Source organism: Sarcophilus harrisii, chromosome 3, assembly GCF_902635505.1.
Source record: "Sarcophilus harrisii chromosome 3, mSarHar1.11, whole genome shotgun sequence".
Taxonomy (NCBI): domain Eukaryota; kingdom Metazoa; phylum Chordata; class Mammalia; order Dasyuromorphia; family Dasyuridae; genus Sarcophilus; species Sarcophilus harrisii.
Window position 1 is genome coordinate 165,510,382 of NC_045428.1, and position 14,516 is coordinate 165,524,897.

The 14,516-nt window shown below is 34.9% G+C and overlaps 1 protein-coding gene across 1 annotated transcript in view; it reads left to right on the forward strand.

Annotated features, from left to right (window-relative positions):
• The window catches only part of ATP11A (ATPase phospholipid transporting 11A), a 213,664-nt gene that overhangs the window by 155,766 nt on the left and 43,382 nt on the right, over window positions 1-14,516 (forward strand). The window contains 4 exon segments of the mRNA XM_031958733.1: window positions 2,806-2,969; window positions 5,246-5,317; window positions 8,119-8,192; window positions 9,925-10,028. Of these exon segments, the coding sequence (XP_031814593.1) occupies window positions 2,806-2,969; window positions 5,246-5,317; window positions 8,119-8,192; window positions 9,925-10,028 (414 nt within the window).

The following is a 14,516-nucleotide window of genomic DNA, read 5'->3' on the forward strand; positions in this document are numbered from 1 at the left end:
AGAAGAGAGGACAAAAGGCTATATATATTGAGAGAAAAACAGCTGTTGAAGCATAACTCTTCCACAACTCAGTGACCCTCAGAAGGATGATTATATATCTTCCAAGGTCTCTGGCAGAATTAAAAAATCATCTACTAAAGAACCTTATTACAAAGACTGCTGACTTTGTATTCTAAGCAAGCTCAGTGAAATCAGTCAATCAACAGGGAGTTTTTAAATTCTTAGTGTGTGCCAAGCACTGTACTGAATTGCAGGAAAAAAGCAAAAAACAGTCATGGCTCTCCTGGAACTCATTCTAATGGAAGAGAGAGCACACCTATAAATAGACCCATGTAAGTTATATGCAGAGTATAAGATAGGAAGTTACCTCTTGGGGAAGTGGGGAGTGAGAATTAGAAAAGACTTCTCACAGACCTGAGTCTGGACAGAGGTCAGAGAGCCTTTGATGCTAACTTTCTTTCAACTTATCTATTATGCTACCTTCTCATTAATAAGATGAACGCAATTCAGTATCCAAAAATATTTCTGTTCTCTACATTTCAGGAAGTAAAAATTCCACTGCAAAATTTCAAAAATTGGAATAATAAAGATAATAAAAATAATAAAGTATTGCTTGCCCTTGACCTGAATATAGTGATAATAGCCTCACAATATTCTGACCTTTCCTAACATCCATTTTAAGCCAAACGCATCTTAGACCCTCCATGCCTGCCTGACCACACCTTCTCTGTCTCCTTTCCTATTTCTTCATTTTCCAAGTCATGCCCACTGACAATGGAGGTAAGTCTCTTAGAGCTTCTATCCTGGGCCACCATTTCTTTGACTGCTCTTCTCTTTCACTTGGTAAACTGATGATTCATTTATCCTCTCTGTGCAGATGATTCTCAAATGTCCCTGTCCAGATCTCCCCTTCCCCGATCTCTAGTCTCAAATCTCAGACTGAATATCCCTCAATCCAAAATGGAACTTACCTTTTTACCAAAACCTTCTCCTCTTCCTTATTTAACCATTACTGTTGAGAGTAATTACCATCCTTCCAGAAAGCCAGGTTTGCAACCCAGATGTTGACACCTCAGTTATTTATTCCCATCTCTTGTTCAGCAATCAAATCCTATTGTTTCCACTTTTGTAAGAGCCCTTATAGAATCCTTTTCTCTTCTGTCACTGATGGCATCCTGACATGAGCACTTAGTGCCTCATGCTTGGATTACTTCAGCCTTCCAGTGGGTCTCCCTAACTCTGTACTCCAGTCCATCCTTTCTAAAGCACAGATCTGATCCTAACAACCCCAGAAGCTCCCTGTTGGTTCCAGGATGAAATATAAAATCCTTTGGATGGCTTTTAAAATTCATGTTAACTTGGCCCTTCCTGCCTTTGCAGTCTCTTTTAACTTCCTCCTTTCTGTGCATTCTGTGATCCAGTAGTACTGGCCTCCTTGTTGTTCCTCAAAGGGATGATCTCTCTCCTGACCCTGAGTATTTTCACTGGGTGACTTCTTCCCTGAATGTTCTCTTTCCTCATCTCTGTTGCTTTAAGTCTCCACTAAATCCCATCTTCTGAAACAAACCTTTTCTGGATTTCCTTTATCTTGCCATCTTCTCCCTGAGACTGCCCCCTATGAGCATATCTTTATCTTATCTGTTTCTTGGTGTCTCTAGGCTTAATAGACTGGGAGCTTCTTGAGAGCCTTATTTTGTATCCCCATCTTAACAGGTGCTTAATTGTTGTTTATCTTTCATGCTTGAAGGGGACCATGACATCTGGGAGGTGATACAATGACATCCAAATGAATTAGATTTAAGTGAGGGAAAGCTGTGCAAGGTCACTGCCTCAATTTTTTCTCCAGAGCCATCTGGCTTCCATTATAGATCAGAATGACAGAAAATGACCAAGATGCAATGAGAGATCTTGGTCTTTTTAAGCTAGGGTTTTTAATTGATCTCAGTTGTTTAATAATGCTAGTTGGCTAACTGAACAACTTAATTAAGTTCAGTATAATAAAAAATGACTGCCTTTATGATGTTCAACAAATCAAACTCTCTGAACCTCAGTTTCCTTACGGACAGAGGTGAACTAGATGATCTCTAAGGTCCCTGGTAGCCCTGGACTTATGAGCTTCCCATTATCAGTAGAAGAATATTGCTGCCACAGTGCTTCACTTGTAATGAAGAGTATGATATTCTAGCAAGGTTCTACAGCATCGGTAAATTTTGGAGGTTAACAGGCTGTGCTGGCATTCTTTAGAGACTCTTGAAAAAAGATTTTCTGAATTCATTCTTATTCTTTGTAGTCACTCTCCCTTTTATATGTAAGCACTCTTAAAGACATGTATTTTCATTTTTTTGAAAGTTTCAGAGATAAATGAATTCTTATTTCACTGAAGTTTTAGGATTTTCTTGTCTAAATTTCTAGTGATCCTATGTGTTATATATATCTTTCATTTCCCACTCTATTATTGGTTTCTTCTCCATCCCAGAGCCATCCTTTCTAACAAGATATTAAAAAAAAAAAGTTTAGCAAAACCAACCAAAATAGCAATCAAGTCTTAACATCTTTAATTTTTTATACCCAGAATTCTATAATCTATTCATCTCCATGCAAATGATTGTTAAGGTATCTAAAAAGAAAAACAAACATAATTACATTTCACTTATGGTTATTAACAGCTGAATATATGAGTTTTGGCATTCATTACTTCATAAAGAATCATCCCTTGTCCCTTGTTGTTTTCAGTTACCTTCTTTTAATTTTAAAACTGACTGTTGATTTTTATTTTATTTTATTGTCTGTCTCCCATTTTAATAGGAGAGAGAAGAGCTGTTTTTTCGAGCTCTCTGTCTTTGCCACACTGTTCAGGTGAAGGATGATGTTTTAGTAGATGGACAGAAAAAGTCACCTGATTCATCAAGATCTTGTATATATATTTCATCATCACCAGATGAAGTGGCATTAGTTGAAGGCATTCAAAGGTAAGTACCTTTGGCATTATTTTTGGATTTGAAAGTATAGGGATTTTATTGAAGGGATTCCTGCATTAGATAAAATGTTAAACTAGATGACCTCAAAGATTCCATCCAACTTTAAGATCTGAAGATTCTACTTAAAACTACAACTTTGAGTGTATTCCTAAATTATTGTGGCTAAGAAAATGTTCTTTTGTGGACTTCCATGATGATTTTAGAAATGGGTTCCAATGGAACAAAGTGCCTTCAGCATCAAATACAATTCTTAAGTTATTTTTCAATCATGTTCCTTGAAGAATGCGACCTTTGTCACTCTGCAGACTTGATGTGTATTTTCTCTTCAAAAAGAAAGGCAAAAGAGAAATATAAGGTTTTTAAGGTGAAAGGAATCTGGCAGGTTGTTTTTATCATTTAACACTCATTTTGTAAATTCGGGAGCTTAGGCTGAGAAAGAAAAGAACCTTCCTTGACTTGATTTACAACTAGAATTCAGGTCTCTTGATTCCCCTTATTTACTGTTTCCCTTACATATGGCCTTTATACAACCTGTATGCTGTGCATTCATTTCAGAATGTCTCATGGGGAGTTGTTAAGCAAGCACACTGGGAAGGGGCCTTGATACTTGCTCATCATGCCTTAATGCCCTCACATCTTAATAGACATTCTTTGTCGGTAATTGGATCCAAAAAATTTGACACTTCTTATTCCATGTTTGACAGATAGATAATCTGTCCTGTGTGCCATGCTTAGAGCCCTTCTGGCCTGTAGGTCCTATTAGAGCTTGCTCTCTCCTGGCATTAACAATCAAGAACCCAGAGTCCTGTCCTGATAAAGCATCCAATTAAAACTTTGTGGAAGACTGGCTTATTACTGTAGCAGTTAGTATACTTTTCAGACTAGAAAAGACACATGGAGATGATTCTTACATTTTTTTTCAGAAAGTAATATTTGATTTTTATTTATGCTAAAAAATGTTACTACCTTTCCACCCCCAATCCTTGGGTATGTATTTGTTGACTTTAATGAAAAAATAATTGAAAAGCATAAGTTTAAATTATTTTATTTCACAATATCATCTTGTATTACTGACTTAGCTAAAAGGAATGTTCTTTGGTCTGAAGTTAAACATTATTTTTCATCATGTCTCATTCTTCATGACTCCATGTTAGGGTTTTCTTCTCTAGCTCTCTCTTTTTTTTTTTTTAAATGAGAAATTAAGGTAAAGAGGGTTAAGTTAAGCCTAGGGTCACAGACAAAAAAGTGTGCCAGGCCAGAGTTGAATTCAAAAGAGGTGAGTCTTCCTGACTTCAGGCCTGGTATTCTATCCACTGCCCTACCTAGCTACTGCCTAAGTGAAACATTAGGTATGCAAATTGAATCCTTTATTGTGATTTATTAAAAATATTAGAAATTCAAACATAAAGTAAATGAACATGCTCAGAGAAAGGCTTTTTGTTTAAGAAATGGATTCCCAGATGGGAAACTAAATATATTTCATCCCTTCAAACTCATGCCAGTCTTCAGAAAGAAGGGCAGCTAGGAGATGCAATGTATTGAAAACTGAGCCTGGTATCAAGAACATCTGAGTTCAAACCATCCAAGGTTCAGAGACTTACTAGCTGTGTGGCCCTGGGCAAGTCATTTAACCCTATTTGCCTCAGTTTCCTCATCTGTAAAATGATCTGGTGAAAGAAATGGCACACCATTCTAGTATCTGTGCCAAGAATATTCTAAATGGAGTCACAAAGATTCACACATGACCAGAACCACCAGAACAAAATGAACAAAGAAAGAAGGGAGACTAGTCTATCACTCTGATCAAGTGGAATAGACATGACATAGGGAGCCAGGTTGAGTCCTTCTCCTCATTCTACTGTTAACCAACCTTGTAACATGAGCCTCTTATGATGTGAGATTAGACTCAATGATCACTAAGGTCTCTACAGATTCTGACATTATCTTCAAAAAGAATTCAGGAACATACAAGAATTGCAATAAAAAGAGAGATAATCAATCCAAAATGACATATACTTTATCATCTGCATCATTTTTTACCACACGAGATGAGCAAAAGACTTTGTGTAATGCTAATGAATCTTGGGATATGCTAAAAGGAAACAAGGAATGGTTTCATATAGTTAAATGCAGGTTATAACCTCCATTTTTTTCAAAATTCTTTCCATTTGAAAAGCATACCTTCCCAGACAAAAGCAAGATTCATCTCTCTTATAAATTCTCAAGTTCTTCTATAATTCCTTAATTTCTCTTTTTGTTATTTATAGACTTGGTTTCACATACCTAAGACTGAAAGACAATCACATGGAGATATTAAATAGAGACAATGATATCGAGAGGTGAGTACACATTCAAATGTAGAAGATAAACAAAGGGATACAAATAGATTTTTTTGTAAGTCTGATAGAAATTACTGAACTTCAGTTCAATAGTTATCAGCAACTACTTTATGCAAGGTATTCCCACAGATGGGGCAGGGTACAAGCACCTTCAGGCAGATGCCGCATGTACACAGTTAATTAAATACAAAGCAGTATAGAATAATTTCTGGAGGGAGAGAAGATTAACAACTGAAGAAATCAATCAAGACTTTGTGTAAGAAGCAAGACATGGATTCCCCAGGACAGAAGCAAGGAGCAAGTGCAATCCAGACTTAGGGAACTGCCTGTGCAATGGCAGGAAAAGGGCTGTCACCTGCAGGTAACCATTACATAGCAAGTAGTTAAACTGGAAAGGTAAGGCATGAGAAGGAGCAACATGAAATCAGACTAGAAATGTATGAAAAAGTCAGCTTATGAAGAGCCTGAAATGCCAAGCTGACGATTTTGTATTTTCATTTTAAAATAGCCAGTTGGGCATAACATGGACAGATTCATGTTTCAGGAATAGTTAGAACTGTGTCCTATCTAATTCCTACTCATATTTTCTTTCTTACCCCCAAATTCTCACCATCACCAGCAATAAAAAGTGCTTATAAGTTTTCACTGAAACATTCTAATAGTTTTTACAATTTGAGTACATGGAGGAGAGAAAATTATGGATGAAAAACAATCATGCATTGTAAAGAAGACACTAGATTTAGGGACAGAGGACTGAGTTAGATTGAGCTCTAGTAGTTATGATATGCTCTTGGGCCAGTCAGTGTGGGTTGAACTACATGACTTATAAAAACCCTTTTAACTCCAAAGAGATTCTTCACGTTTTTGGGGACCCCTTTGGAAGTCTGATGAAGCCTATAAATTACTCAGGCTATTTCTTTAAAATGCAAAAAACAAAATACATAGGATTGCAAGGAAAATCTGTTGTACTAAGAAAACCAGTTAAGCTAATGATAGAAACTCTATTTTCTAAAGAAAAGATAATATTGACATAATTTACATAAAACTGTGATTAGAGGTTCTGGTTTTACATTGATCTAGGCATTTTAAAAATGCTCCTAAAATTCTTAAAATACCACTTCTTTGTGAAGGAAAGTAGTTCAGTGTAGTCTGGATTTCTGATTTCATCAATATGGGGAAACTCTCTGTGGAGAAACTCCTTCTATTAATGAATGTTGGCAACCATATATATAACATATAATCTTAGCTGCCTGAGGCAACTGAGAGTTTAAATGATCTACTTATAGTCACATATGTGTCAGAAGCAGGATTTTGAGCTGTGCAGTCAGAATTTCCCAAGTTTCCAGAGGGTCATGCTAAATGACAACTATTCTTTATAATCTTGTCTTATTGCAAAACAACCAACCAAAAGAATAAGCATATAAGGAGATCTGGGAAAGACCTTAGCTTAAAAAGCCTAAAGCCTCCCCCTGCATCCAGGATCATCTCTAATCATTCTGTTCAATATCTGGCCATTGGATCCAGCTAGCTCTGAAGGAGAGAGGAAGGCACAGCCTACCTTCACTTAAATCGAACTCACTAAAAAGTCATCATATATCTTCTGAGTATCATGGTCCTCTTTGAGAACAAAAGACAAATAACAAGGTAGTGGGAGAATAATTGCCTCCATCACATAATACAAGCAAATGAAGGGATCTTTAAAACCTAAATTTTGAATAACATCTATTGGAGAAAAATTTTATGTTCGGGTAGGGAAGTGATTATTCCCAAATTCCTACTCACATTTGCATATATTAAATGAAATTCACCTGTCCTTCAGCCCTTGAAAATTTAACCTTTGATTAACCTATGATTTCATATCTTACCATCACAACTGTTAGAAGCAAATAATAGAGGCATGTAATGCTAAGTGCAGTTAAAAAACCCCCACAAATCTTTAACTGTTTGAATGGAATCTACACTTGAACAGTACAGAATAATGCTTAAAACATTTTAATAATATTTAATGCAGACACCTTACCCTTCGATTTAAACTCACTACAGTGTGACCTCATGTTACCTTTCTAGTCTCATTTCACATTATTCCTCTTCATATTCCTTCTTTTCCAGCCAATGGAATTCCTGAGCTCAACATTCCATGCCCATTTTATATGCTCTCTGAAACTGTCCCCAAGACATAGTGCACACTCCCTTCTTAGACTCCCGCTCTGTGTTGATATCCCTTCAGTATCCTTAATCAGTGCTTTCCTAAGCTTCTTGCCCTCTTTCTTCTTAAATATCTTTGTCTATAATTTTTTTTTTGCATACTTGTAGGTGGAGTACAAGCTTCTTGAGGATAGGGATTATTTGAGCTTTTTTTGATTGGTCTTTGTATTCCTAGTACAAAAACCACCGCCAACAACAACCCAAAAATAAAAAATAAAAATACAAGAGTAGCTAGGTGGCTCAATGGATAGAGCACTGGACCTGGAGTCAAGAAGATCTTAGTTTAAACTTAGGTTCAGACATTTGTTAGCTGGGTGACTCTGGGCAAGTTCCTTACGCCTATTTCTTCAGTTCCTTATCTATAAAATGGAGACACACTGGAGAAGGAAATGGCAAAATACCCCACTACAATAGCAAAACAAACCATGAATGTAATCCATGTTATCTCCAAGAGTTAAGAACACGACTGATTAAACAACATTTCTAGTACAGACGGTTCGCTTTTTAATTGAACTGAATATTTTTGCTTTCATGTTAAGGAATTACATAACTAAATGATAAACAGGGCTAATACATACCTGTTTTTTTCTCTTCAGGTATGAATTATTAGACACTTTGAGTTTTGATTCAGTGCGGAGAAGAATGAGCGTGATTGTCAAATCTGCTTCAGGTAGAAAGATCTTGTTTCATTCTTTACTTAAGGTCACACTAAGGTTTAATTTTTATTTCTATCACTGAGTTCTATAGGACCAACTTATGCCCTTTCTGACTATGAGACCTAAATTTTCATCCTTCTTTAAGATCTGGTGGGGGGGGGGGGGGGGGAGGAGGAGAAAAATTTAGAACACAAGCTTTGAAAGGATGAATGTTGAAAAGTATCTTTACATGTATTTAGAAAAAATAAAAAAAAAAACTGTTTTTTAAAAAAAGACCTATGAGGGCAACTAGATGACACGGTAGATAGAGCACCAGCTTGAAGTCAGGAGAACCTGAGTTCAAATGTGGCCTTAGACACTTAATACTTCCTAACTGTGTGACCCTGGGCAAGTCACTTAACCCCAATGTCTCAGCAAAAGAAAACAAAACAGAACAAAACAAAAAAAGATCTATGGAAATACCCCCTGCTTGAAAATTGATTTTATAATCTGGAAAGAAATTTAGTTAAATTTTTAATATTTTGTGGTGAATGGAAGAGTCAATTCTCCTCACCTCTCTTCAGTATTCTTAATATTCTAAGGATACTTGGTTATCTCTGACTTTCCTTTAAATTATTGTAAATCTGGATATTTAAAATTTTCCCATAATAGAATTTCCCATAATGGAATTATTTGGAATTTTTGCAGTTCTTTCTATTCCTATTAAGCAGACAATTTTAAATGATTGCCTTTAAAACAAATTAGAAAAGACCGTTCAAGATATAAATGTTAATGTTTCTATAAAATACTGAGTGTGATCAATAAAAGAAGTCACTTTAATCAGTTAGCATTTTGCAGTACTGTTTCTTTACATGAGCATAATTTGGTCAGACTTCCTTTTTTATACACATACATACATATATATGTGTGTGTGTATATATATATATGAAATATATGTATGAATATGCACATGTACACACACATCACTTCCATTAATACTTAAAATTGTATGAAACATAAAAAGCAAATCTCGTTGCAACAACACATTTCAAATGAGTGGCCAAATTCATTAAATAATATTTGGAAAGAGTGATCCATTCCTCTTTGTTTCTTTCTACAGAGGATTCTGATATTACTCATTCATTGGGAAAATGTAAACTTAATGAGTTTAGATTAAAAGTAGTCCATATATGAACAAAATGTCTACCTTTTGAACTTTCAGCATGTGTTTATCATCTTTTCTGATTAACTGTACCCTTTGTTTTGCTTTTCTCTATCTCAAGGTCAATTCATTACCCATTAGCAACTTCTACTCTGCATTAGCAATATCTACTCTAGAGAAAAAAGACAAAGGAGATAGAAATTGAAATGCAAACTAGTCAGTTTTGTTTTTTGTTCCCTTAAGAAGTTTAGAAGGGAACAAGGTGAAAATGTTTTTTTCTTTTTTTCTGTATAATCTGTGAATTTCATTTATCCTTGTTTGCATTCCCACACCTAACCAGAGGCTAATTGTACATTAGTCAGTTTATTGAAATCCTTTGTGATTGTCTTTAGCCTCTAATATGTCTTTTTTCTAAAGGTGTTGGCAGATTTATTTAATGACTTGCTTCATGGTGTTGTGGAACCTTGTTTTGTTTTTTAAGAGGATGGTTGGAATTATCCTTTTAGATTCTTCCAACTGTTTACTGATATTATAAAATATGGACAGAAACACAAGCCCATTATATTTTAAGGTTTGACATTCTACTTTTCTTTCTCATTCTACAGGGGACATTTATCTATTTTGCAAGGGAGCAGATTCTGCAATATTTCCAAGAGTATCAGAAGGCAAAATAGACCAAGTACGATCAAGAGTAGAACGCAACGCAGTGGTGAGATGATCCTTTTAATGTGCATTAGGTTTTTTTAAGGTCAAGCTGATTTGCCATAAGCAATTGTTTCCCCCTCTGATCATATTAGAATCTAAAAATTCCAAATATTGTCAAGAATACATATTATAATCACTAATAGGTAATTCAGAATTAGGAAACTGATCATATTGGTGGGGGGGGGGTGTTAATAGGAATCAATATGCCCATTATTTATGTATTACATACAGGTTGTCTGGTATCTGAGCCCTGGAGCTAAGAATCTCAGATATAAGTAAATTTCAAATTATTTTTTTTTAAAAGATTTTTTACCTTAAAAATATTTTGTTTATTTTTTTCTTAATACTACTTTATTCATTTTTCTTTAACCACTATGAATATTTTTTTCCTTTTCAACTTTTAAGTAAAATGAATAGATGAAGACTTCCTAACAAAAAATACTTGTCTCCATATTATATCATAAAAGGATATATATCATATATCACAAAGGTCTGCCTTTTTTCTTCTGTGATCTTTTGCTAAGACTGAAGCACCCTTTGTCTTGTTTAATCCATGACTCTTCCACCTTCATCCCAATAAAGACAATTTGGGGTCTTATCCAGCTCCCAGGGAGTTTATGGCTTTTTATCTGAGAACCTTTCTTCTTCAAATGACTTCTATGCTCAGAATTGTGTGGTCACATCTTTCTCTCCATCATAAACAAAGGAATTGTTTTCAGAGACCTGCTCCTCTACTCTTTAATCCACACCAGCTATCTCATCTCACACCTTTTCATTAGTGAATGTGGAGATCTCTTTGACTTTACAAGTTTAAAAATTGACAGTTGTGCTGTGGAATATTAAAAAAAAATGTATTTTAGCCAAGATAATCTCTGTGACCAATATCCAATAACATGTACATATGTAAGTGTGCACAAAATAAATATGTAGTAATGTGAAAGAAGTGGCACTGGCAGCTAGAAAAAATTGGGGTAGAACTTGTAGAGAAGGTGGTGTTTGACCTGAACTCTGAAGGAAATGAAGGATTCTAAGAAGTAGAAGTGAGAGAGAAGTGTATTTAATATTGGATTTCTTCTTAGAGAAGAAGTGCCATGCAATGGAAAGAGGCCTGTTTGGAAATGTGGAAGACTCCTAGCAGTGTGACTTTTACCTGCTGACTGAGTTCACATCTGGCTTTGGTTTCCTCAACTATAAAATTAGTAAATTGGACCAAGTGATCATTACCATCCCATGGAGCACTATCTTAACTCCTATGAAGTGCCCTCCCCTCCTTTGATCTTCATATTGAATATATGGGCGGAATTTTAGGAATCAGAGAGCTATTAAGTATCACTATCCAAGTTACTACTTATTTTAACATAAACCTAGAAATCCTATGTCTATACTATTCATTGGCCCATTGGTTCAAGAGTCATTACTCATTGAGGCCACGAAGTGGAGCAGTACCATTTTTGCTTTTTAACAGAAGAAGTCAGCTGTCAGTTAAGAAGTTCCCCCAGACAGGTCACCATTTTCTTAGCAAATCAAGATTTATATGATGTATTATACATAAATATACATACATTCATGTACATTAGTTTATCAGTAATTTATACCTAATTTAATACTAATTTAAAATAAATCATATAAACTAGCTTAAATTATATTTGGTTTATATAAAATAAATTCATTAAAAGTCACATGTGGAATAATTAGAATTTAATAATAAACCTTATTTTATATTACTCTATAAAGTTTATAGGATACTTTTCCTCATAACCATTCTCTTGAGATATATAGTAAAAATATTATTAGTGATCCTCATTAAACAAGTGAAAAGGCTTAGAGAGCTATGATTACAAATTTAGTTATCAGACTTAGGACTAGACCCCAAGATAAGACTCTTGAGTTCATGTCCTATGTTCTTCCCACTACATATAGCAGGTTGTTTCTCAGCTTGATGGGGAACCTTAGCATTTATCACTTTAAACCATTACTTTCTATGAGCATTAGCAAGAGAACAAAAGTGGCTTATAAATCTGTCCAATCCAAATACTTGTACTAAGATTCCTGTTCTCCCATAAATAAAAACTTAGAAAATTCTGCTCGATTTATCTGCAAAGATCAATACTTAGACTTCTGACTCTGTTCCTCAAACTTCTTTGAAGCTGAGTTCTTCAGGACTTCTGACTGGAAATCTTTTTTTTTTTTTTTTTTAAGAAATCACCACTTTATTGTTTCCAACTGAAGTCTGCGTGTATAATTTGGAAAATGGGAATGGGCTAGACATTCTCCTTTGGGTTCTCCCATCTTCTCTATTGAAAGAGTGATGGATTAGGAGGCAGAGAACCTGAATTAAAATCCTGGCACCTTGTACATATCCCCTAACTTTTGTTCAGCTAGTTGGGCCAAATGACCAGGAAAGTCTCATATTGTTTTAAATTTATGAACTTAAGAAAAGGTAGACATAAGACTGATGGAAACCAGGACTGTTCTTTTCACTTGTCTCTCAGGATTTTATGTTAGAATCAGGAAAGCTTTTTGGAAAGAGTTTATATGTCCTACTTACTTCTAGGTTTTCTCTTATTTAAAAAGGATATTCAGGCTTATTCTTACTTAACTTATTTGTTTATTTGCAGTTAATAGTGCTCCGTTTTCTGTCTCACATCTGCCATCCTAACTCCTATTAGGAAAAAAAAAATAAGTATGTGTAGACAAGCAAGATAAATTCCCTCAATAGTCTTATCCAAAAATCATGTCTCGTTTTGTACCCATATAAGCTTATTCTTAATGAGCTTGTGGCAAACCTCACTTGCTGACCAACACTTACCTTAAATACAGGGAAGTATAACTATTCTGTAACTTCAGCTCTGCTGGAAAGTGATAAGAGTTGTGGATTATGAATTGTGTGGTTTCTTATCATTGTGCAAATATGTATCATCAGAGGCCATTGTAACTTGTGAAGCAGTCTAATAAGGCTTGAGGTATAATTGTATTGATGGGGAAATTATTCATATGGTTAAGTTAGGGATCTTTAGAACTCAATATCTCTATGTCTATATATGAGCCATTTTGCATGTATAGAACTTTTAGATAGATGTTGATAGAATTATCCTTGAGAGGTAGGTATAATGTAATCAGGAGCCCAAGTTAAAATAGTAAACGTGTTTTTGCCTTTAGAGACACTGGATATCTCTTTTAGGAGTATATTAAAAACAAGGTTGCACAGATAATAAAATATTCCTCCTTCGGGGGCAGAGAGGCAGCGGGTTACTAGAGCTTCTAGAAAGTTGCATACTTATTAGACATGCATTATCCGAGATATTTTTTCTCAGTTACTTTTCTTTGTTACAAGGAAAACTCTAATCTAGACAGGGTCAAAATGGAGGGTTTTTTTTTTTTTTTTCCATTTTTCCAACAATGACTAATCTAAAGAGAAAGGGAATCAATAAAAAAAAATTTTTTTTTTTTAAGTAGAAGCAGATAATACTAAATTGGTCAGGATCCTAGACATGGAGTTAGGAAGATACAAGTTTGAATCCTTTCTCAAGTACCTTAAGCTCGCTGATTCTCTCTGCATCTATAAAATAGGGATGATAGCATCTACCTTACAAGATTGTTGTGAGAATCAAATAATTTATACAAAAGATATTTTGCAGAACTTAAAAGAGCTACATAGCTATTATTATGATTAAATGGATGGCCAAACAATTGGAGTTATGTGACTTACTCGGGGTCACACAGTTAGTAAGTGTTAAGCATCTAAGATCGCATTTGCAGTGAGGTCTTTGTGACTTTAGCACCAGTATTCTATCCACTATGCCATTTAGTTGTCCCAGAAGGCCAAACTCTTACTGGGACTATTCCTCCCTCACTTGATGTGACTATTTCCCTGTGCAGATTTTTAAACATTTGAGACAAGTAAAATAGCCTCTTTATAGAATGATTTTGTTGCTCATAATCAGATCTTTCTCCCCACAATGACAAAAACTAGAGATAATCATGCTAAAATACTTTTTGCTTGAACAAATATTGGTTCTATGCTTTTTCCTCCCCGCATTACTCTTCATTACTTTGAGAAGGAAGGAGGTCATTTGTGAAGTACAAGGAAATTAATGGAACCAAAAGAGTAATTCAATATATTCTATTTGAGCAGCTTTTGAGTCTGAGAAAATCCAGGCCCTCAAATTCAATGTTTCTTCATCTTGTATTATGCCAGATTTTCTAAATGCAGATACTTATGTAAGAGAAGCTACAGGCACAAAATTCACTATGACAGATTTCCTGAGTATTTGTTCTTTCGTAGTTTTTACAGAAGTGACAATTCAGAAATATGTTTCTATTTTCATTTATTAATCTAACTATGTAATGTTAGAGTCTCTTAAAATAAATTTTGTATATCAAAATCAGGCAACAGATGGAAAGAAAAGTCCTCATTCCTTTCAATTTCTACATGAGACTTCAGAATTCCTAGAAATCTGATAACATTGCTCTCTGAGGGAGGCGAAAGACC